This window comes from Perca flavescens, chromosome 11 (genome assembly GCF_004354835.1).
Source record: "Perca flavescens isolate YP-PL-M2 chromosome 11, PFLA_1.0, whole genome shotgun sequence".
In the NCBI taxonomy this organism is placed as follows: Eukaryota; Metazoa; Chordata; class Actinopteri; order Perciformes; family Percidae; genus Perca; species Perca flavescens.
Window position 1 is genome coordinate 17,190,981 of NC_041341.1, and position 24,136 is coordinate 17,215,116.

The window sequence follows — 24,136 nt, forward strand, 5'->3', positions numbered from 1 at the left end:
ATTATATTTTGGTTTATATTTTGCTCACATGGTGCATAATCCTAAATAAAGTTGCATTTCATAGTATTACCTTAATTAACTAATTCAAACAGAGAAAACTCAAAATAATAAATTAACTCAACTGAAACCATATGAGGAGAACTGTATTACAAATTGTGAAAATCCAAGACTTTAAATTGGTCATCAGAATTGGATGTAGGATGATAAGAATGAAGCCAGAATCTTTAACTGTATGTAGATTTATCCTTGATTTATGTTTAGATGTAGAATTATTTTTATGTTTATCAAATTAAACCAACATATTAAAATGACATTGAGCTTGTTTTGTATATTTAGTGAAGGGTTATAATATTTTTTTTGTTTTGTTGTTGTTGTCAAATTGCTGTTTCTGCTTTCTTTATATAGAATTGTAACTACAGTATATACACTGTAGTTACACTTCTATATAATACTGTATACTATTGTATAGGATGTGGGTCGATATATTATTTACACTCAGTTGCCAGTTTAACAATCTAATCTACCTTGAAGGTTATGTTCAGTTTATGTTATTTTAGAGATGTGTTAATTTAACTTTTGTGGTTATTTTGGAGGCGTTGTGTTGCTGTTTAATTATTTTACTGAGAGGTCATCAGTATTGCTGTAATATTGCTGTGACTTTGAGCAAATATACGGTGAAGCTGCCATTTCCGGTGTGATGTGTGTACTGCACTTGACAGGAACTTGCCCCAGGGGCTACAAAAAAGGTTTAACATGACTGTACCATAGATCACCTTTATTTATTCAGGGAGGGCAGGGCAAGCTCTCATTTCCAATGACGCCCTGATTACATGCCAAGACTCACTACAGTCAAAGAATTTCTACTGAGGGAGACGGGCTTTGCTACAGTGATTAAGTAGAGAAGCCTTTCTTACAGCAGGGGGAGCCAGAGGCTATTCATATGATCTGCAGACTGATTTGAGTTCAGTGGTGTTCCTGTCAGTGCATGACGAGTCTGTTTACCCACAGCTGTGTTTTTTATGCCATGAAATTTAAACCGTGCCACTGTTCTATTACAATGCAGTAATCATAATAGCATAAAGGCAAGTTCTTATACATTTTGAAATCTCTTCAAAGATAATTATGTTGCATTTTGAAGTGCAGATGTTGACGCTGAAGATGGAGCCAGTGTTTACTGAATAACAGGGAGGAGGTGGTTGGTCCGCCTCTTAGCCCGCGAAGCTGCGGTCTGATTGGTGGGGGACTGTCAATGATAAAGGATCCTGGATCAGCTGTTAGCTGTTGATTCTTCACAACATCCACTGATAACATATCGTTAACGCGAGCACAAAAACGTCTCCTATGAAGATTGAAGTCAGGGGCACAGCAGCTTCACATCGTTTCCAGGTGAGGCGAACTGAATATTAGCTACCCGCTAGCTAGCATTAGCAGTTGCGCAGATTGTTCCAAAAAAACATTTAATTATGATGAAAACAGCTGACAGCTAACAGTAACCAGCTAATCTGATGCAGTCGCATACAGCAGCATGTTAATAGAAACACAGTGAGCACATCGGCTCAATCATTTATAAACGATCATTCTATTTATATTATTTATTCGCACTAATTAATGGCTGCTATGCCACTTGTTTATCACTGTGACTCAGCTTATATAATGTTTAAGCTAGCTAATGGTTCGGATTCACTCCTCACACTTGGAGCAGGTTATTTACAGGAAGACAGACTCGCTCAACTTGTTATATTCAAGGTAATATGTTACAGAAAGACCGGCTCGGTGAACTTGTTAGCTATATTCAAGGTAATGTTATGTGTGGCGTTTCTTGTGCGTCCTTTTCCTGAACTGGAAGGTGAATTTTACCACCAGCAGGATATAACTGACACTCCCTGTATGTTGTTGTCTGCAGGCAGCATGAACTCCCTCCCAGGAAAAGCCGTTCTGTCTCTGTGCAGGCGCACGGCAGCAGCGGGCGGGATGAGGGTCTTCGCCGGTTCCCCGGGTCGCCCCGCTGGGGTCATGCCCGCCGACAGGGCCTCTCTCCCGGCTGTGCGCGTCTGCCACTCCGGGACGGGTCGCAAAGGCAGCGTCAGCACCAAGAAGAGGGGCTACGACATCACCAGAAACCCACACCTCAACAAGGTGAGCTCACCGATGTGTCCTGTACCTTTTTATTATTAATCACCAGGAGGAAGTCCATATTCCGTTTTATTCTACGACATGGTGACAACAACAGGTATAAAGGTCAGGGGGTGCCCACCTGTAATGTATGTGAGGACATTATGCTCGGCTATATATTCATGTGAACATATAGCACAGCAGAATATATCTACCTTTTTTTTTTAACTAAAATTATGTTAGACATTTTAAGGTTGCAACTAACAACTAGGCTATTTCAATTATTGATTAATCCACTGACTTTTTTATCAATCAAATAATCAATACAGTGTTTTGGTCTTTTAAGAAAAAAAATGCCCTTCACAAGTGCCCAAGGGGGGTGTCTTCAAATGTATCTTTTTGTCTGACCAACAACCCATAAAAGCAAAAGATATTCAGTTTATCATAAAAGACCAAGAAAACCAGAACATATTTACGTTTGAATAGTAAATTGTTGGAATTTTAGTTTAAACAATATTACTCCTATTAACTGAATTATTGGCCATCTTGTCCTCACATGTTTATTATAAATTACGTAGTTCATATAGTTCTAACATGATGTGTGAGGTGCCATCACAACTTATTAACAGTATATATTATTAGCATTTCTATAGGTCTACTACATTTTTCTTATATTAAGGTAGCTTTCTGGAGTATAACACTGATGGTGGATTTTGTAGGCAGAGAGTCTGTAGTTTTGTAGCACACCACATGTTGCATTCTTGAACAAATATAACACTCAAGATTCTTTTTTACACATTAATAGGAAAATTTGCAACTTTATTCAAAATCTAACCTGTGCTGTCTCTGTGTTTACGTGACTGTGTCTATAGATAGCGTTATGTCTCACATACCGTGTTATGATGGTGGAATATATATATATATATATATATATATATATATATACTGTATATATATATATATATATCGAGAATACAATGTAAATGGTACAGCACAGCAGTGCCACAGGAATGCCATAGCTCCTATCTAAGTGAGACAGTTGCGGTTAAACGCCCACATCTGGAGCTACAGAATGAATGGTACCTCTGTAGATTCCTTTTATGTATCTGTCTCTGTCTGCTTCATCTCTGTCTTAAAAAAGCATAAAACATAAAAATATCACAGACATAATGGGAATTGAGTTCACTTTTTAAGATAATCCGGACCTATTTTATATTTTGAATCCCCCATAATATGTTAAATTCAGAGTGTAACAATAGCACTGCATAAGCACAGAACAATGTGAATGATTTTGCAGTCACAGTTGGGAGTTACTAGTATTATTATTTTTTTTTTTTTTTTTTTTTAGAGTTTGATAAAAAAAAAAAGCCCTTTCCAAAGATGCTGCAGTTTCAGAACTGTTCTAAAACAAACATCCAGCAAGTGACTCACCAATGATTTTACTGCATTTTTTTCCACCCAAACTTTGTTCTGACAGGAAATATTTTTCTTTCTGCTTTGCTAGAGGACAGCATGACTAACTGAGTTTACTGCTTTGATTTGGGTTGGTGGCAGGTCAGTCACAGTTCTTGCCACAGTTCCTAATGCTCAGTCAGCAGTTTCACGCCTGACTCAGAGGTCAGTTCAGCAGAAACAGTCAGCGAGTTGAGCGCCACTTAGATGAAAAAATTGTCTTGTAATAAAAAAGTACATTTTAGTTCACGTCGGCGGTGTGCTTAAACATTTTACACTTTCTGTCACCATCACGCAGTCGTTGGTGTGATGTTAGTTGACACTGAGCAGCTCCACTGGATATATTAACTGTATTTATTGAGGAAGGCCAGATTTGTGACCTATTCATTAACCTATTATTCAAACTGACTCCAGTGACCTTTCACATTCAAAAGTTCAAAATCGGCTCATTACCATAAATGTAACACATGATTATATTTGGTACTATTATGTTGTAAATACAGAGCAATCCATGATAAGGTTTGAATTGGAATTTGGATTTGAGAATTTGAGATTTTTAGATTAGATTCAACTTTATTGTCATTGTGCAGAGTACAAGTACAAAGACAACGAAATGCAGTTTGCGTCCAACCAGAAGTGCAATAAATATGGTGCAGTGTAGACCGTAGTGTACAGTCGGTTAACAGAAGGTGGTTTAGAGTAATATAAATTAAATATAAATGTGTGCAGTGTGTTAGCAATTACCTTTTTATAGGAGCCGAATAAATGTAATATGAACAATGTATGAACAACATGTACAGATATGTGCAATGTAGTAGCAATAACCTCATAATAGTAGTAACAAATAATACAGATTTAACAAGACCTGCAACGCCTTTCAGAGGGAAGTAGGGTGAATAGTCTGTGGTTGGGGGGAGTGTTAGTCTTTGATTACTAAGGTTGAGCAGTTTATACCTACATTTAGTTTCACTCTTTCCTTGTGTTGACAGATAGCATGTAGGCTAGCCTTGATTGCTACTGGTTAGAAGTGTCTCCTTAATGGGTTTACTTTACCTGTTCGCTGTAATACATTTAGCTTAACTTTGTTAATCTGGGACTTTCTCATTGGCCACATTCACGGTTACGTAGATATATTTGTTATCAGCGTTTACATGTAAAAAGTTTTCCATCCACATTTGTGATGTTAGAATAGTTTGAAAGTTTGCCGTGCACACTGACATTCTCTTTCCTTGTCTAATGTTAGTCTGGTTTGGTATTTAAGGCATCGGCGTGTCAGAGTATCTCCTTTTTAATGACCTCTGTCAGCAGACCTTTTGTTCTGCAGACTGGTGCTTGCAGCTATATAGTACAGTAGTGCTCAGCTGTTGAGCATGTATCATCAAAATACTCCTCAATGGAAAGCATGCAGCTTGAGGAACAACTGTAGACGTAATGATTGTAATCTACTATTAGCAACCACATATCTAATCCCCTATCCCTTTACACTCCAGAATGAATAATATACTGGGAGAAGTGTGTGTTCAGAAAAATTCAGACTCACAGTAGATAAACACACTGACACTGGAAGGCCAGTTTTTCCCATGTAGGTCAGCGTTTCCTCTGCCGTGCAAGAATCAAGAGGAAACGAAGAGAGCCATACAGCAGAGACGAGTAAGGAGAAATGGAGCTGACGGGGGAGTGAGTTCAGGCTCCCACACTATTGGACAGAATAAATAGATTAAACCTCATGCTCCCCTCCAATCACTCTTTGGGAAGTCTGCCAATGGCGAGACAGAGGCGCAGCAGCACTAACCATAACCAGAAGGCAGTACAAGGGGGTACAAGGCTGCTTGTGAACAACACCAGACCAAAAGCCTGGTCTGGTGTTGTTCACTGCTCTAAGTTAACAAAACATTTTGTAAGGCTTTTTCAATATTGCCCTATTACCAGTGTTATCATATAAACATGGCAGCTAATGCAGAATTTAGAGAAAACATCAAAAAGACCACTGTGTTTGGGCGCGGCAGTTATGAGTCATAACCAACCTTGTACTGTGATGACAAACACATGAGTCACTATGGTCTGGGTTGTCCGATTTCTTACTTGGTTTGTAAACTTCACCCAGTGAAAACTCTTTCAGGGATCACAGTGTTGTATAACCGCTCCTCCTCCACCCTGCAGGGAATGGCATTCACCCTGGAGGAGCGCTTACAACTCGGCATCCACGGCCTGCTGCCCCCCTGCTTCCTCTCCCAGGATGTGCAAGTGCTGCGCGTCATGAAGAGCTATGAAACACGCGTCAATCCTCTGGACAAGTGAGGAGAGAGACTCAGACATTTACAATAAAGCATGCTGAAGTGCTGTTCAAGAATACAGCGGCAGATGTTGAATGAAGTCGGGGCTGCCCCACTTGTTTGGTCGAATCTTCTTTAGCATGTCACATCCGTTGCTGGTGCACCATCAGATGCTGTTCTTGTTATTCATAGGATGATTAAAAGTTTATTTAGTGTCACATGAAAGACTTGTAAAGCAGCATGCAGTGGCCTAGAAGTCAAGAACGCAACAGATAACTGCAGCATCTCTGGTTTGGTTGTATCCTGGGACATTTACTGTATGTCATACCTCCCCCCCCCCCTCTCTCTCTCTCTCTCTCTCTCTCTCTCTCTCTCTCTCTCTCTCTCACACTCTCATTCACTATATTTAATGCAGAAATATTTTTAGCAGTTTTCCAATTAACTTTAATCAGAAAAGATCTTGCAGATTTCTTAAAACAAAAATGGTGATGTCAGGTTTTGATGACTCTTTCTGTCTCAGGTACATCCTGCTGATGACGCTGCAAGACAGAAACGAGAAGTTGTTCTACCGTTTGCTGACCTCCGACATCGAGGAGTTCATGCCCATCGTGTACACTCCCACTGTCGGCCTGGCGTGCCAACAGTATGGACTCGCCTTCAGGAGACCACGGTGAGCTACATCACATCTACACTGTAGCTACACAGCAACACTATTTGTTTAGGTATTGTTTTATTTTTACATTTGGTTTAACATTCTCTATGAAGGACCATTTTTCATGTTTTGAAACAACAATTGCGTATACCTGACATTCCTAACCAACATTTCTCAGGAGAGTTTGGTTTCCGTTCATTTCACTTAAAGCAGACTTAAAACTGGTTTGAGTCAGTGAATCAGTCACAAAGAACTCAAGAGTTTTGGTTTAATCTGAATTGCATTGTGATTGCCATACCAAAAAGAACAGAAAGAATCATTGTGTCAGTGTTTACTCTTGTTTACATCATGTCTCAGCTGCACACTATGGACTAATTCAAACCAAAGGTGGGTACATTGTGGACAACAATTGTGGTGTGTGGGATACAGGGAACAACAAAATAATAAAAGCAATAATAAATCCATTTAAAAAAGTTTTCGCTGGATATTTATGGAGTTTACAAATTACAGTTAGGCAGTATCAAAATCACAGTTAGATTGACGTCTGTCGGGTGCCCGGATAGCTCAGTTGGTAGAGCGGGCGCCCATATATAGAGGTTTACTCCTCGACGCAGCACACCTGGGTTTGACTCCGACCTGCGGCCTTTTGCTGCATGTCATTCCACCTCTCTCTCCCCTTTCATGTCTTCAGCTGTCCTGTCAAAATAAATGCCTAAAAATGCCCAAAAAAAGATTGACATCTGTCACTGCGTGGTCTTTGATAATTTACAATTAGTTATTAATAAAAAAAAAAAAAGTACATACAATTCTTATACTTTAAATTAGTTTACATCCTTTTAACGTCCTATTCCTTTTTATTAAGGCTTCGAAATAATCAGTTTAATGGACTTCCTTTCTCAGGCAAGTTTCAAGTATCTGATGTTTGATTTTCTGACTGCAGTGATTGAAAACCAACAGCGTGCAGGAAACTGATCTAAAAACGTGCCTCATCAAATCAATACTGCTGCCTTATAATTTAAACCTGCTTGTTTACAGAGGACTTTTCATCACCATCCATGATAAAGGCCACATTGCCACCGTGCTCAACTCCTGGCCTGAAGAAGACATAAAGGTACACACACACACACACACACACATACACATACACACACACACACCGCTAATAATGCCTGAGAAATTAATAATCTTATCAAACATACTACTAATATGTAGGGCTGGGCAATATATCGATATTATATTGATATTGTGATATGAGACTAGATATCGTCTTAGATTTTGGAAATCGTAATATCGTAAATAGCTTAAGTGTTGTCTTTTCCTGGTTTTAAAGGCTGCATTAAAGTAAAGTGATGTCATTTTCTGTGTTACCAGACTGTTCTAGCTCTTCTATTATTTTTACCTTTACCCACTTAGTCGTTATATCCACATTACTGAAGATTATTTATCTTAAATCTCATTGTGAAGATATTTTTTATAAGCACCAATTGTCAACCCTATAATATCGACATTGAGATATTAGGACAAGAATATCGTGATATCTGATTTTCTCCATATCGCCCAGCCCTACTAATGTGTTCTTGTGTAGGCCGTTGTGGTGACAGACGGGGAGCGTATCCTCGGCCTGGGTGACCTGGGCGGCTACGGAATGGGTATTCCTGTTGGGAAGCTGGCGCTCTACACAGCCTGTGGAGGTGTTCGGCCGCAGCAGTGTCTCCCTGTGCTGCTGGACGTCGGCACTGACAACCAGGTGTGTTTGATCGCAGAGCTGAAGGACGGCTGGAGTGAGGTTTTTATATGCCTCTCATCAGTTGTTACTTGATAGCGTCTATTTCAGACGAGTTTTATGATAGTTCTAAAACAGAAATGCGATGCCAAGTTGTCACTTATTGACTGACTGATTTTTTTTTATCCAGACGCTGCTCGATGACCCCCTGTACATCGGGCTGAAGCACAAGAGAATCAGAGGAAAGGAGTATGACGAACTGGTTGACGAGTTCATGCAGGCAGTGACAGACAAGTGAGTGGAAACACAAATGACTGAAATGTTCGAGCGACTCCTGATGTCTGACTCGATCACTCTGTCATCCTGCAGGTACGGGATGAACTGTCTGATACAGTTTGAGGATTTTGCCAACACCAATGCTTTTCGCATCCTCAACAAATACAGGAATCGATACTGCACCTTCAACGACGACATCCAAGGTACTTAAATACCCTTTTTAATCACGATATTAATGACTTTTTCGCATCAAAATAGACAAAAATAACACTTAATACCATCTAAACAATCCACATGACCTTATTTTGCTTCTTTACAATGTTCCCAGCCCAGAAATACCACATTCTCAGAAGCAAGAGACAAAAACAGAGATTAGAATTTAAGTGCAATCTCAGAGGCACACCTGTAAAATAATCCAGCCAGAGCCATAAATGACTCCTACTAAAATACAAGCGGCCCTTAACCTTGGAATAATATCAGCAATAGCACCAATGACAAATACTGTTAATTTTTGAGATTGTATCTTTTGTAACTGTAACTTGTCAGGTTACTTAGTAGAATTTGGTTAATGCCTAAATTCTGCTCGAGGAGACTGACAGAGAAATGAATTCCAGAACTGGAGAACATCTAGCCTGATATGGTCATACTCACATTGTAGTCGAATTTCCCGACCTCGAATCTTGTGGGCGGGGCTAAATTCGGCTGGCATCCAGGCTAGAGAACATCAGCAAGATCACCTCATTCCTGTCTTTGTCAATGTTTGTTGCACTTTCTGTGTATGTCGCAATTTAGTAAAAACACTGCGGAGGTTGAGTTGTTCACTCCCTTTTTAAGATTTTTGATGTAAAAGCCCTGAAAAGGGGAGAATATTTGCCTGAAATATGCACTGAAACAAACTTTCCTCAGATCATGTGTGTAATGAGTGCAGAAAGGAAGCGAGGTGTTCCTTAAAAGAGCTCTGCGCTCCCTCTGCTGGAGTCATCTGGTAACTACTCCTGCTCTTAATGCTGCTGTTAGGATGACATTATGGACATAAAACATTAGAAAACATTGTACTACAACTGCTGCAACTGACATTTAACATTATACACATAAAATATTATATAGCATGAAAATGCTCAAATATCAGAATGTGAAAAATACTAACTATGAGGTAGAGCTGGGTGATATGGAGAAAATCAAATATCCCCATATTTTTGACCAAATACAAATATGTGTTGACAATTGGTGCTTTCACAATATGCACACAATGAGATTTTTGATAAATAATCATCAGTTATGTTGATATAATAACTATGTGGGTAAAGGCAAATAACAGAACAGCTAGAACAGTCTGGTGTGGTCAGAAAATTACATCACTCTACTGTAATGCAGCCTTTAAAACCAGGAAAAGACAACACTTGTGTCATATCAGGATATTACAATATCCAAAATTGAAGACGATATCTAGCCTCATATATCGATATAATATCGATATATTGCATAGCCCTACTATGAGACCATTATTGTTACTCTACTTGTTCTGACTTGCTGGTAATCAACATGATTTCATCAACAAATAACAAAATTAGCATTTTATATTTCTAAATTAACTATATGGTCATGGCACACAGTTTCTGCACATCATTCGCGTGTCTCATTTTTCAGATGAGATCTTTTTCTTTTCTTTTCAGGCACGGCCTCAGTAGCTGTTGCCGGGATCTTAGCTGCTCTGAAGATCACCAAGAACAGACTCGTAGACCACACCTTTGTTTTCCAGGGGGCGGGTGAGGTGGGAAGATCTTGCTTTTAGGATTTTATTCTGTTTTGAAACAAAAATAACTGTCTGTAGTCTGACCGATTATCCTCTTTATTTTCTTTTCTTGCCAGGCTGCTCTTGGTATCGCTCATCTGCTCATGATGGCCATGGCTAAACAGGGATTAAGTAGAGAAGAAGCTGCCAAGAAGATCTGGTTGGTTGATTCAAAAGGTCTCATTGTAAAGGTATAGTGTGCATCTGTCAACTCACTCAGCCTTCCCAAATATCCCCTGTGTGTAAATCACCAAACAGCACCATCCTTTTACTCAAATTTAGGGAAGAGGCCATCTTAACCACGAGAAAGAGGAGTTTGCTCACGATCACCCACACATGAAGACCCTGGAGGAGGTGGTGCACACCATCAAACCCACCGCGATCATCGGTGAGTCTACCTGGACGGTAACACTGAGGTTTTTAATAGTGTTAAATAAAACCCCTTTATAATAACCCACATTGTTGTTGTTTCATCTATTTATGGTCATTCCTGAACAGTTGTGGAAAAACAGAGAAACTTATTAAAGGTGAATTTCTGTCTAGCTTTGCAGCACAATAATTTTTATTTTCTCCAAATCAACTAATTCACTCAGTGTTTCACAAAGATTTTAGATGTAAATGTTAGCATTCATGTGTCTAAATTCAAACACTGTTTGTGATGAACTGGAAGATATTCTCAGTCTTTTAATCAACTGGTGCACTACTGTGATAACATGACTTCTTCTTGGTATTAAGATTAAAGAAATTATCAGAAAATAATTTCATAAGCACAAACATCCATAGGTGAAAATAGTACAATTTGGAGATTTTTTTATTTTTTATTTTTTTATTTAACCTTTATTTATTCAGGGGAGGTTCACTGAGAGGCAACCTCTCTTTTGCAGGAACGCCCTGATCACATTCACACAGTTCCACTTTGCTTGACAATAATCAACTCATGTGGTCTGAATCCTACAAATGGCACCTTTTATTCACATTGTCTCATCGAAGCTTGTGAACTTAAAAACTTAAGTCATTTCTGTGGATTCTCTGTTCTATTTCCTGAACATGAAGGAGTGGCTGCTATCACAGGAGCATTTACTGAGAAGATTATCAAAGACATGGCATCCTTCAATGAGAGGCCGATCATCTTTGCCCTGAGTAATCCCACCAGCAAGGCGGAGTGCACAGCAGAGCAGTGCTACACGCTCACAGAGGTACTAACCAGCCTCACTGTAGATTTTAGTTGCTCCATGTAGAAAGTATAGAATAGTTTCCAATTGATTAAAATCAGGTTTAAAGTACACTACATTCAGTGTTTCCCACACAAATATACTATTGTGTGTAGGTATGAGAAATAACAAAAACACTGAATCCTACCTCTTACAAAGACCACAAATGAAAATGTTTTTTTGTTGTTGAATGAAATCTGCAATATTTAGCTTGTGGTCTTTTTTTCTGTGCTTTTATTGATACATTGCTGTATATTATGGCACATTACTGCCCCAGCTTTAATTTACAGTATATGTGAAATTGTGTAAAATCGATCTACAAATACAGCTGTTGTAGGCCGTTTTTATTTGGCGCATATGGCCAGACTTTGAGGTGGGTTTACAATTACAAGTTTTATTATGTCAACACATCAGGAAGTTCAACACGAAGGCCTAGTCAACAACTGACAAGAAATGTTGAGGCTCTGTAAGAATTTCCCAAAAACCATAAATAAACTAAACTTCCCCTTTTTAGGATAACGATAAAACAATCGCATATAAAAACTAAACTCAGCATGGACATATGGTTGGCTGTTTTTCAGCTTAAATTTACAAGACAACTTCTTCTTTCTTGTCAGAAAGCACAGTAATCATTGTGTAAATCCACCCTTTTTCTGTTGACCTCTACGGTACGTCGGAGTGCACTTTTTTCATTACTGCCCCCTGCAGTCTCAGACATGTTTCTCCACAGCACCCTAGTAATCTCCGCAGTTTATCTTTAAAGCTATAGTGTGTAGTTTCTGTCGCCCCCATGAGGAATTCTAAGTAATGACAACAAAACTGCCGGCGCATCCACATGATACAAGCCTAATGTGATCGCGCACCACCCCCACCCATCCTCCACGAGGTTTCTAGTAGCCAAGGAGGACACGGAGGATTAAAAAAAACATGATGGACTCTTCAGAAGAGGTCATTATCTTCACTCGTGTTTCAGCGTGTGAAAGTCGCCGGACGACGCCAGTTTCTGAACATACTGCCATACTGAGAAATACAGAGAGAGTTGTGTGGAGCCGATAGTCTTAATTAGCTTTGTAGCAACTCAATTGGAAATGGCTTTAATGTAACAGACTTTCATTAATATCAAAAAGTTACACACTAAAGCTTAAATCAAACAAACAACCAAAATGAAAACCTATCTTCCTTTTATCTCTACAGAAGTGACTCACACTTTCTGCCTGTGTTTTCTCTCTATCCTCCTCTTCCTCTGTGTTCTTCTTCAGGGCCGCGGCATCTTTGCCAGCGGAAGTCCATTCAACAAGGTGACGCTGGCCGATGGACGCACCTTCTACCCCGGCCAGGGAAACAACGCCTACGTCTTCCCTGGAGTAGCTTTGGGCGTTATTGCCTGTGGAGTGCGACACATATCTGACGATGTCTTCCTCACTACAGCCGAGGTATTGTCTTCAGTTACCACATATTTATGTTAAATGACCGGTAGTGTACTTTTCTTCTACTTTCAATCAACTTTATTGTTCCAGGCCATAGCTGACATGGTAACCGAGGAGCACCTGGCTGAGGGAAGACTTTATCCTCCTCTCAACACCATAAGAGAGGTGTCCTTCAAGATTGCAGTCAAGGTGAGTGATCTTTCTGTGCGATCAGCCCTCGTTCCTCACAGTGCAATAGAATATGTAACCTCAATCATTTGTTTCATATATTATGGGGGTATATTGTGGCATGATGGTTTGCATGTGGAGCTGAAAACTGACTCAACCCAACCTTATTAATTATGTCTCCCAAAGTGTGCTTGTTTGTGTTTTACGTACAATAAAAATTGGAGGTCTCAACGAAAATGTTAACATGCTGACATTCTTAAAAATTCTGTCTATATTGTAGGGTATATTGTGGTAACTACTGTGATAGGAAATAATATCCTCAAATGGCTAACCAAGTTTAGACATTAGAGAATATTCTTAATCAATAATCTATTCTCATTAAAGCCTTTTTATTCCTTAATTTAGTGCGATGATGATAAGGGTCTGCTGTAAGATATTAAAGCTGATTTTATCTTTTTAAGAGGTTCTAATAATTGCATACGGGAAATTCCAACTTTGTTAAAGACCCTGAAAACTTTAAAGCTTTAATTCTCCAAAGTGACATTAAATAAGTGATGATGAAATAATTAACAACAAACATGTTTTTGATATTATTTATTAAAGATTAACACTGGCAGGACTGTGTGGATGTGATTAGATTTGACTGACAGACTGATTTCAGTTGTTGCCAAATCCTAATTGGTGCACAGAAGTACGTGACATCACCCTTTTCTCAATGAGCCCCACCCACTTAAAATCAGTGATAAGAACACCGAGGAAAACAAATAAACCTCAAAAAACCCCAAACTGTTTTGACTTTGGCGGAAAACCTTGTGTTCATGTTTGATCCCATCACTTATTCATAGTAAGAAGCTGATTGATAAAATAAGTTTTCAGGGCCTTTATAAATCTGAAATTTATGTCTGTTTCTGTCTCTGCCAGATTGTCAACCATGCATACAAACACAACATAGCTTCGCTGTACCCTGAACCTAAAGACAAGGAGGCGTTTGTGCTGTCCCACATCTACAGTCCAGATTACGACTCCTTCACTCTGGACACATACAGCTGGCCACAGGACGCCATGAACGTCCAGGACGTGTGATTTTGACTCTCTCTCTCTCTCCTCAACTCAATACGCTGCCGTGGTGTCGCGTACTATTTCTGCATTGCCTCTGTTCAGAAACGTCGCCAATGATTCTCACATTTTAGCTTTTTTTGCTTGTTTCTTTCATTTATAAATGTTATTAAGTCTCTGCCCTCCATTTAGACGGACAGTGGTCATTATAATTCATGTGTCTCTATAATTCTCTTAACTTTTGAAAATATCGTGTTGTATTTTTCTCTTTCAGTGTTGTACTTTTTGTTTTAAATCCGTTCTCTGTAGCTGATTGAAGGTCTGACCGAGTGAAATATTTATAGCCGCACACACACAAACAGCATATCAAATATCAAAGCACGACCTTTAGAACTTAAATTACACTCCTTTCATTAGATTTTCCAGCTAAGATGTTGACGTATTCGGCCATCACAGTGACTCAAAATCAGTTTTTGAGGGATGAATCGGAGCTTGTGCATGCAACAAGAAAGCAGTGGCTCTCAGTAAAGCACAATGCTTCCTCTTGTATTGACACATTCTGAAACTCTTAGTGCCTCTTCCTGTGTGACCTCAGGACATTACTGCTCCATATTCGAGTTAAAACCTTGATTGTTTTGGTGGGTTGCAAAGAAGCCACATTGGACTCAAACCCTGCTTCCTCATATTTTACACTCCTATCTATCTGTACACATTTTAACCTGCCCACACGACTAAAAACACTCCAGAATCAGCCTGTATTTCAGTTTGTCCTTCTCTGCCTCCCTGTGTGAATCAGCTACTCTTGATGTGAGGCACTTGTTTTCTTAAATGTGTCCAGAGGATGCATTGATGAGGATTTAGTGTCACAATGGCGTGTTTCCCCTTAGATTTGTACAAAACTCCTTGCCTGTTGTGGTATTTTTGCCAAAGTTACTGATGAGCTGTACCTTTTACTCATCGAGAACATGATGCTCCGCAAACTTTAGCGCCGACAAATATGCTTGAAGTTTTTAATGGGAACATGAAACTTTTTAAATAAAATTGTCAACAAAAATGAGTAGTTTACGGCATTTTTTGGGATCTCTTTGACATAATTGACTGTTATAAAATGTTTCCTCTTCTTGCTTCTAAACTCTTGGATTTACATCACTCCAAATCAATGTCAAGTCACATATTTTTCCTTTTTCTGCGACAGTAATGTCAGTACAAAATATTCCCACTCAGAAAACCCTTATATTAGTTAATCTTACTTTTTAATACCCATGGCTTTGGAATGAAAAACTAAATAACCATATAATCTGCGTGTCCACATATTTTTGGCCCAATACTGTATGTAAAGAGCTACACTTCTGCAGCCACTAATTATTGTATTTAAGAAAATATGAAATACATTTTCAGCTGATGGTTATAATTTAAGTAATTTCTAAAGAGAAACATTGCTCTGTTTATGACACTGGATTAATGTAACATCCAATAATTTATTGCAATGTTTTTGTTTCATTTGTTAATCATTTAATGGCATTTTGACGAGCTGTAACATTATTCAGGAGGTAGGCCACAGAGTAACAACTGCCATTGATATACAGTAATAAAGGTAGTGAGTGGTACAGACCCCTTACTGCACATTTAGATTTATTAAATTTATTCTGTTAAAGATGAATATCACAATAAGGGATATTTCGGGATTTACAGCTATGTCAACTGTGCAGCAAATATGAAATAATGTCCTATCATTCTATTCCTTACATTTTCATTGATCCCAAACTTTTTAAGATATAAAAATCCTAAATTTCTTTTTCTGCACTTTAACAGAGAAAGCACACAAATAAACTGCAAATATTCATCATCACCGATACAAGCTGGTCTACCACAGCTGTGAACAGATGTTGTGATTTTCTAAACAAAATATTTTGACATGATTTGCTACACAGGGCTGACTCAGCAATGTGACACCATCACATGACATGATTACACAAAAAGTAATGTCTGCAGCAGCTCTTGTGCAATATGATCTAGAAGGCTGCAACAAACAGGATAAGACAGAAAATAGGCACATTTTCTCTTTGTGTCACACAGACCTGATATAACTCTCTTCTCCAATATTTACCATCTTCCTATGATGAACATGTGGCAGCATACATTAATCATGTTAATGTGTCCGTATAAAACATCTAGAACAAAATTGAACATAGAAAGGTAATCACTGCAATAGCAAGTTAGCTATTCATACAAAAGAGCTGATATTAGAAATGTCTGCAACGGTCTAGCCTCAAATGAACAGACACAACTGCGAGCATCTGAAGTGATGTTTAGAACATTTATCAAAGCAGTGTGAAAGTTCTGAGTGTCTGAAGGCTGACCTGTCAGATAAAGAAGTCATCAGGAAAATTTCAACTGAAACAAAGTGGGATCTTAACGTGATGTATGAGGATATCAAAGCTGAAAAGATGTTCCTCAATAAGTTAAACTATGGTTGACAAAAGAGTCGCAGGTTTTGTCTTTTAAATAATGCTTTAAGTAATCTTAGAAACAAGAACTCACTGAGTCTTCAGCTTTGGCAAAATTAACACACAAATGCATACGGTACATATAAAGTCCAAAATGTGACCTTGAAAGAATGCCAACTAAGCTAAGGTAAAAATACTGCAGACACACACAACACTTTGGTAAGAAAAGCAGAAGGGAAGTAACAATCACTGCGCCAAAGTCTTTGGCATTTTCAAAAGAAAAAAAAATGTTTTTAGGGATTCAAAAAAAATATATAACGGGCAAGTAAACATAGATCAGTACTAGAAGACTGGCAAATCTCTCCGTAAAGACAGTTTTAAAGGGTATGTAGCTTTGGGGAACACTTGGTTGAAGAACTGGTCGATGGATTCACACTATAAACTCCTTCAACTGTTTCCTTCAACAACAAGATCCACTATTGTTGCTCTTCTTCTATATCAGTTGGCTTTTTTTCTTCTCTGGGCAAACGTAAGACAAAAGTGTGTCTATCATGTTCTTGACGATGACTGGAGGTGGATGGAGGGCGTGAGGAAGGTGGTGTGCTAAACTCATTTGCCAGGCGTCCACCAGCAGAACGTTGAGTCCCTTGAACATGGACCTGAGCACCTCATCGAGCTGCAGGGAGTACCAGTCGCTGTTGTACAGGCTCACCTCTTGGTCCAGGGCTTGGAGGTTGCCTGAGCGGATCACAACGATCGTCCCCGGCGCTCGTTCAAGAAGTCTCACCAGGGACCGCCTAATGTGACGGAGCCGCCGTATGTACACCTCCACAGGAAAGGTGCTGAAATGGGCCCAAATGCTGAGGACCACGACGGTGTTGGGACCCCCAGAGAGGCCGTCCAGCTCGTTTGAAATGTACCGCAACTCAGTGGACATGACAGTGGAGAAGCGGATGGGCGGGCCATGGCAGCGGTACTTCAAAAGAATATTATGGGTGCTGTCCACTGCCATGAAAGGCCCAACGTTTTTAGGACTGTCCAGATTAAACTCCTTTAATCCTGGGGAAGGTGAAATTAAAGGAAGTTGCAGTGGGAAAGATACACAAGTGTAAACATATTAGATGAAACAAAAAGACCTCACTCACCTGGTACTAAAGCAATGAGGTACTCAAACCACTGTCTGACGGTAGAGTCTCCATACATGTTGATCACCTTGTTCTTCAAACACTGAGTGATGTCAGATGATTCATTGAACTGGTGCAATGCAACGCCACTTAATGGCCGCCATGAGTCCTCGTAGTAATATCCAGACGGTGCTAGCTTAAGAGGTTCTGGTTTTATACTGCTGCTTTCTACATCTATTTCTGATAGAAAGCAAGAAATGTTGCAGAGAAAATTAAATTAATGGAATAAATCAAAGCATGTGACATGACGTACAAACTACAAACGTTACTCTGCAGGTATACCGTACCTTTCCTGGGAGGCAACACGTTGATTCTGTCGGGTCCTGAAGCGTGTATGCGAACTTTAATGTTTACACCACTAAGATAAAAGACACAGAATTGATCAGTGTAAAAACACAGTGTTAAGGTTAACTGGTGATATTCTATATTTTTGTTACTGAAAAAAGCCCAACACCAATGGTGAGTTGCTTTCCAACTTCCCCAGCCAACCCTTTGCCACTCAGCCCAGCTCCTACTAAACACATACAACTTTAAAAACTGGTCAAAATGAAGTCCAAAAGTAATTTTCTGCTTCAGAACGTTGTTTGTGGGAAAGACTCAAAATAAACTACAGTGTGCATGTTCATCGGAATAAATGTTTTCAGTTTTTGGCTATTTCTATTCTGTTGTATATGTTATATGGTTATATATGTAAATATTTACATATATACATAGATTATCTAATGATGTTTTATAGCTTCTCTATCATAGCATTTGTTTCATCATAATTACTGATAAAATAAAGACAAATTCTGTTGGGGGGGGGGGGGGGGGGTCTGCTGCGCCCCCTTTCCCCCGTAGATCCGCCCCTGCTTGTTAGTAAAATTAATTTATTGTTGTTTTGGTCTAGAGAATAATACCTGACTTAGCCTTTTCTACAACACAAATGTATGTCAAATTACATATTATTTCCCTCATCCTATAATAGTACAAACCTCTGAAAAAGCAATGCTTCTTTGTTGGTGATAAGGTGTTTCAGATAACCTCCTTTGGCATGGTTGATTCTGGTGTCACAGCTGAGCATCTTAGGCTTGTAGCAGTACCAGGGTTCCCCTGTGTAAAGGTCTGTGTAGTTGCACAGAGGCTGATGGTCCGGGGGCAGACACATGTTGCACACAGTAGTTTCAGACAGAAAGCCGAGGCGGAACAGGCTCTTGAAAAACACTCGATCGGGCCTTTCATCCCTCAACCGTCGCAGCACAGCAACAGCCTCGCTTGAGTGCACCAACGTAATCTCAACCTGTGCAGAACCGACCCACAGGAGCGGGAACATAGCGGAATAAAATCCATTCCTGTGGTCCAGTACTTTACCTGCTACACCTGCTCCAAGCTCCGGTGAGTGCAGCCTGGCCAAAATGAAATCCCCGCCGTAGCGCTTGGGACGACCCTGGAAGTCATGCATTTGGACGAGCGCCTCCAGCTGGTCGCCCACATGCCACTCCCTTGCTCCCTTAGTGGGGAGGATGGCGAACAGGCTGTGCACGGGGTCACTCGTCTGGCGCAGGGCAGTTGGTGTAGAGCGAGGCGGAGGGCCGGGCCAGGCGATAGAGTCCAACAGGTAACGCTCCTCCAGTTCATCTTCAGGGGACGGTTTCTGGCCCAGATGGGCACAGAAGGTGCGGTTGTGATGAAAAGTAGGGAGATTCACTGGGACGAAGGATGACTGGATCCTGCTCTGGAGCTGGTAAAGGGCTGAAATCGTGTGGCAGTTCCAGTTCTGAAGAAAAAGGGAGGAAAGTTAAGAGCTGCTGCAGAAGATGGGAACAGCAACCTATGACTGGCAGATAAAAATGCATAAAAGGGCAAAATACTATCGCATGTTTAACCCAAATAGGCCTCAACTTATAATAGAGAACTGTGTCACCATATATAGTGAATGTTATCATTTGGTGAAAATGACTTAAGCTTCTTTCAACAGTGGAGTTCTTAATAACATAACATAATAATAATAACAACAATGAATTTCCACTCTGTTGCAAAGAAAGGTTCTGTACCATAACTGTCCTGAAAGGCTAAAGTATTATTATTAAGATACATAACACGCTGTTCAAAGATAAAAGTGTAAATAAATCAGTATCCATTTCTTTTTCAAGGTAATTGAGAAAACCCATGTCTAGCCCACTTCTCTCCTTACCTCCACAGTGTGGATGTTGCGTAGCAGGAAGTAGAGACCAGACAGGGCTAGAATGAGGAAGACAAGGGTATATTTGGACAAATTTCGGCACATGTTGACTTCCTGTCTCCCATGATCAGGCCCTGTTTCAGTCTATGCTGTCATACTGGCAATGATGGCATCATTTCGTCATCAGCGACTGATGCTGCTGAATGAACTCTGTCGACGAGAAGGATGAACAAATAAACTAGTACTTCTTCTATTCATGTTTATAAAGAAACACATAAATACATATTATATACAACATTATACATCACCCTGTTGTCTGCCTTGGTGTTGCTTTATTCTGCCATCGCAGCAGTGTCCATAGCTCTTTTCTAGTTAGTGTTAAACATTTTTGTTAAGAGTTCTGCCTTCTTTTCTGAAAAAAGCCGCCCCACATTGCGTTATTAATTATTATTTTTTAAACACTATTTAAAACACGTTCCGCTCATTTTCCTTTCCCTGCTCTTCTCTGTATCTCTGTCACTTGTGTCTTGCTCACACACACACACACACACACACATACATACATACACACACACAGTGTCTGTCTCCATAAAGGAGAGAAGACGGCTGGTAAAATTCACAAGTTCACGAAAGGTTGGTATATATCTCGTGAACACCTTTACACAATCACACATTCACAACCACCGACCCGACTCTTAACAAACAAGCGAGTGTGCCTGCTTTAGAAAGTGAACTAGTCAAACTCCTTTTTATTTTATTTATTTATTCTTTGTGAAGAAAAAATATAAAAGACTAGGCAAATACTGAAAAAAGACACAATGTAACTCCTATTCATGTAACTGTAATAATGTAACAGTTATGGTTTTGTATTTGTCTGACCAAAACATCAATAAAAAGAAAAAAAAGAAAGAAAGTTAACTAGTCGCAAGTTTGCGGTAAAATGCAGTTGGGATGTCGAGGTCAAAACACTATATGTAGCAGCTGTGAATCAAATAAATGTATTATAAATAATGTTATGTCATTTTTTACTCTTATAGTGAATGCTTCAATCCTGGGTCCCCCCCAAAATAAACTATGCAAACAACAGTCTTGAAGTGGCCAGATGCTCTGCATTTAGTGCTATATGTCATCAGAAGTACACAGCCGCAGGGCTACACACAAAGTGTTAATAGAGAGCTATGTCCACAGGTGCAAGCCTGTGCAAGTCAGGAGATTTTGTTTGTGCAATCACTGGATGAAGTCAATGTCTCTTAAAGGACCCTAACAACTGCTGTTGACTGCAAGAACCGCCCAAAAGGTGGAATGGAAACCAGAATGGATAAGAGAACAAAAGACACCAACAGTAACGTTGAATATTCATATTTAATATATTTTAATAGCTTATATTATATAAGCTGAAACCAGTGAATTTTGGACATTTTGATTTAAAGAAATGTATAATCAAAATTGTGACCTAGCCTATCAAATAATCGAGTACTCCTGTCAGAGCCCCTGACCGAAAGGCACAGGTCTGCAAAGGAACTTAAGTGGCTCCCCGGCTGCTCACTGCTGCTATGTAGGCTATAGGATGCAGAGGACAAATTGCTTTTAATGCATGTAGCTATTTAACTGCTGAGAAATGAGAATTGTTGCAGTTCAAATCCTATTTATCCCCTTATGCTTGTCTAAATCTAGGTTATTGTGCCTGCTACTTAGCCTATATACATTTATCCACACTTAAGAAATGTCTACAAGTTAGCCTACTTTCTAAAATGTCACTGACATGAGAACACAGAGCACACATGGATAATTCAGTTAAGCTAGCTATATCCGGATGAGTGAACATCGCTACGCAACTGGACGACGTGCCATAGAGTTGCGGTGAAGAAACTCAACGAGGAGGTGGATAAACGAGTAACCGACACCTAGAGCAATCCTGGCATTTCCGGGGGACTGGTGGACTTCGCTGCCTCCCTCGACAGTGTGCTGGATGAGCACCTTAAGACAGCCACCGTTTTTAAAGGTGCGTCAAAAACCTTACAAAACGAGCCGTCAGTGCTGAGGGATCACATTCTGGAGTAAATAAAGATCGCAGATTTTATTGCCATTCAAGCCGACTGACATTTCCACCCACTGCCAGCTGGTGCTTGTGCTACGCTACATCGACGCAAACAACAACATCCAAAAGCATTTTTTTTGAGTTCATTACAATCCAGAATGCCACCGCCGATACCATCGCTACAGCGCTTCTGGAGAGGCTGCACCATATTTTGCCACTCAGGAGAAAAGGGCTAAATTCCTGTACAATAAGATCACACCCACCCACATGCACAACGCAGCCCTGACCACATGTTTCTTTGTATAGTAATTTTTTTTTCTTAATAGTATGTTAAGTATGTTAATTATTATGCTATTTACTCTACATGTGTTGTGGAATATTTGCTTGAAAAATTACTTAAAGTTGTTGCAGCTAATACTTATTATTTATTCAATCAACTACTAATAATCATAGTTTAATTTAACTTCGCAGTTCTGGAGCACTTTAGCACTTAACTATTAGTAGCATTTGCCTTGATCATAAAGCACTGGAGTTGACAATTAGCATCTGCTATAAACTTTTTATGCAGCACTTCAGTGACAAGCTTTGTTGTCTGTTTGCATTGTCCCTGTCAAATAAATAAATAATAATAATAAAAAATGCTATGCTTCCATTAAGAGGTTTGAGTTTAGTCATATTCTTTATTATACATCTTTCATACAGTGTAATGTTTACTAGAAATATTAAGTACATTTATATTATTTGATGTCCACTGTCCATAATTCTGTTCTGATGGTGGGCCTCTTGCGTTGCAAGGTGTAGATAAATAAGTTAATTGTTTGAGTTCAATTTCAAATGCAAATGGAACGTTTGTGCAATATATTGCTAATGTTTTTTTTTGTCCAATATATTGCTTATGTTTTTTTTTGTGCAATATATTGCTTATGTTTTTTTTTTGTGCAAGAATGCCTAAACCTTTTAATATTTGCATTAAATAACTGCTGACTATTTCACAGAGCAATGGTATCCTGCAGATTGTGTTAAATTGTGTTGGGGTGGCTACTGAAACTGAATGATTATGGCACAGCCCCACCTAGGATATTTGTCTGCCCCTAAAGGTCTGATCCTAGAATCGCCCCTGGTCACTGATGACTGTAAACATCCCTCCGTTCACATTTTAAGGCGATCAAGACATCAATAACGTTCAGATTAATAACGGTCAACTGCTGCTATCACATAAACGACTGCAACGGCAACAACAAAGAAAAGGAAGGATAATAATAACGCCACTCAATAATACATGGGTGGCATTTCTAATACCATGTATACAATAATGTTAGCTAACGTTAACACCGGTGATGCAGACGTTTTAGCCGTATAATGCTCCCCTACTTACACATTACGTCGACAGGTTAGCATGGTGTGGGACCGTTAGACAGCCGGAGGAGGGTGATGAGTCTAACAGCTGGCCGGAGGAGAGGAGACAGCAGCGGCTAGCGTGGCATATCAGAGCCGGTGTAGTAGACAGGAACGTCCTGAGCTCCCAGTAATACTGATGGGAAGGGAGGAAAACAGGACTGGGGGGGGGGGCGGCTTTATGGGTGGATCAGTCTTGCTGTTTTGCTGCGTCCTCTGGTGGTCAGTTATTTAAAAAAAAGAGGAATTAAATCCTTGAAGCCACTCAAAGTTAATATATGGAGCAGTTTCTCCCTCTCCACACAGCCAAAATACATAAAGAATTAGAATAATTAAAACTCTTTCAGTACAACCTCCTGTTATCATGCTGTAATGACCTGGAAACAGTAGTGGAGAGTAACTAGCGAAGATAGACGTGTACTTTAGTTCTTCACTACTTGGGTATTTCCATTTTATGCCACTTACTTCTACTTCACTACATTCCGGCGAGAAATATTATACTTTTCATAGCTTTAGTTAACGTTAGTTTTCAAATTAAGGTTTTTACATACAAAACATATGCTCAGTTTATCAAATATGATCCATTGTTTCAGATGAAACCGGTAATTCCCAACCAGGGGTTCTTGTACCCTGATGGGGCTTCAGCTAATACTTGGAAACATTGTGGAGTAGCTCACTAATTAGATTTTTTTTTTAAACAGAAATTATTATTTGCTTAAAAGAATATATCAGCAGTAACACCTGAAGTTTAAACAGGTAGTTAAAATAA

The 24,136-nt window shown here is 39.5% G+C and overlaps 2 protein-coding genes across 3 annotated transcripts; one reads left to right on the forward strand and one right to left on the reverse strand.

Moving 5' to 3' along the window:
• The first annotated feature begins 1,227 nt into the window (after window positions 1-1,227).
• me3 (malic enzyme 3, NADP(+)-dependent, mitochondrial) lies at window positions 1,228-15,199 on the forward strand. The gene is made up of 15 exons (XM_028590582.1): window positions 1,228-1,386; window positions 1,904-2,136; window positions 5,725-5,858; window positions 6,358-6,507; window positions 7,525-7,600; window positions 8,075-8,236; window positions 8,403-8,506; window positions 8,582-8,691; window positions 10,162-10,259; window positions 10,358-10,471; window positions 10,563-10,668; window positions 11,334-11,476; window positions 12,751-12,924; window positions 13,009-13,107; window positions 14,008-15,199. Exons 2-15 carry the CDS (start codon window positions 1,909-1,911, stop codon window positions 14,167-14,169), a joined length of 1,860 nt encoding a protein of 619 aa, XP_028446383.1. The 5' UTR covers window positions 1,228-1,386; window positions 1,904-1,908; the 3' UTR covers window positions 14,170-15,199.
• nxpe3 (neurexophilin and PC-esterase domain family, member 3) lies at window positions 15,139-23,500 on the reverse strand. 2 transcript variants are annotated; one of them, XM_028590584.1, is made up of 6 exons: window positions 23,348-23,500; window positions 19,947-19,993; window positions 18,748-19,529; window positions 18,061-18,131; window positions 17,735-17,953; window positions 15,139-17,648 (listed from the first exon to the last, which is right to left on the reverse strand). In XM_028590584.1, the coding sequence occupies exons 1-6, from the start codon at window positions 23,349-23,351 to the stop codon at window positions 17,083-17,085; spliced, it is 1,689 nt and encodes a 562-aa protein (XP_028446385.1). In that variant the 5' UTR covers window positions 23,352-23,500; the 3' UTR covers window positions 15,139-17,082. The 2 variants fall into 2 exon arrangements, with proteins under 2 accessions (XP_028446385.1, XP_028446384.1); XM_028590583.1 differs by having other exon boundaries at window positions 19,947-20,144.
• Between the last annotated feature and the right edge of the window lie 636 nt (window positions 23,501-24,136).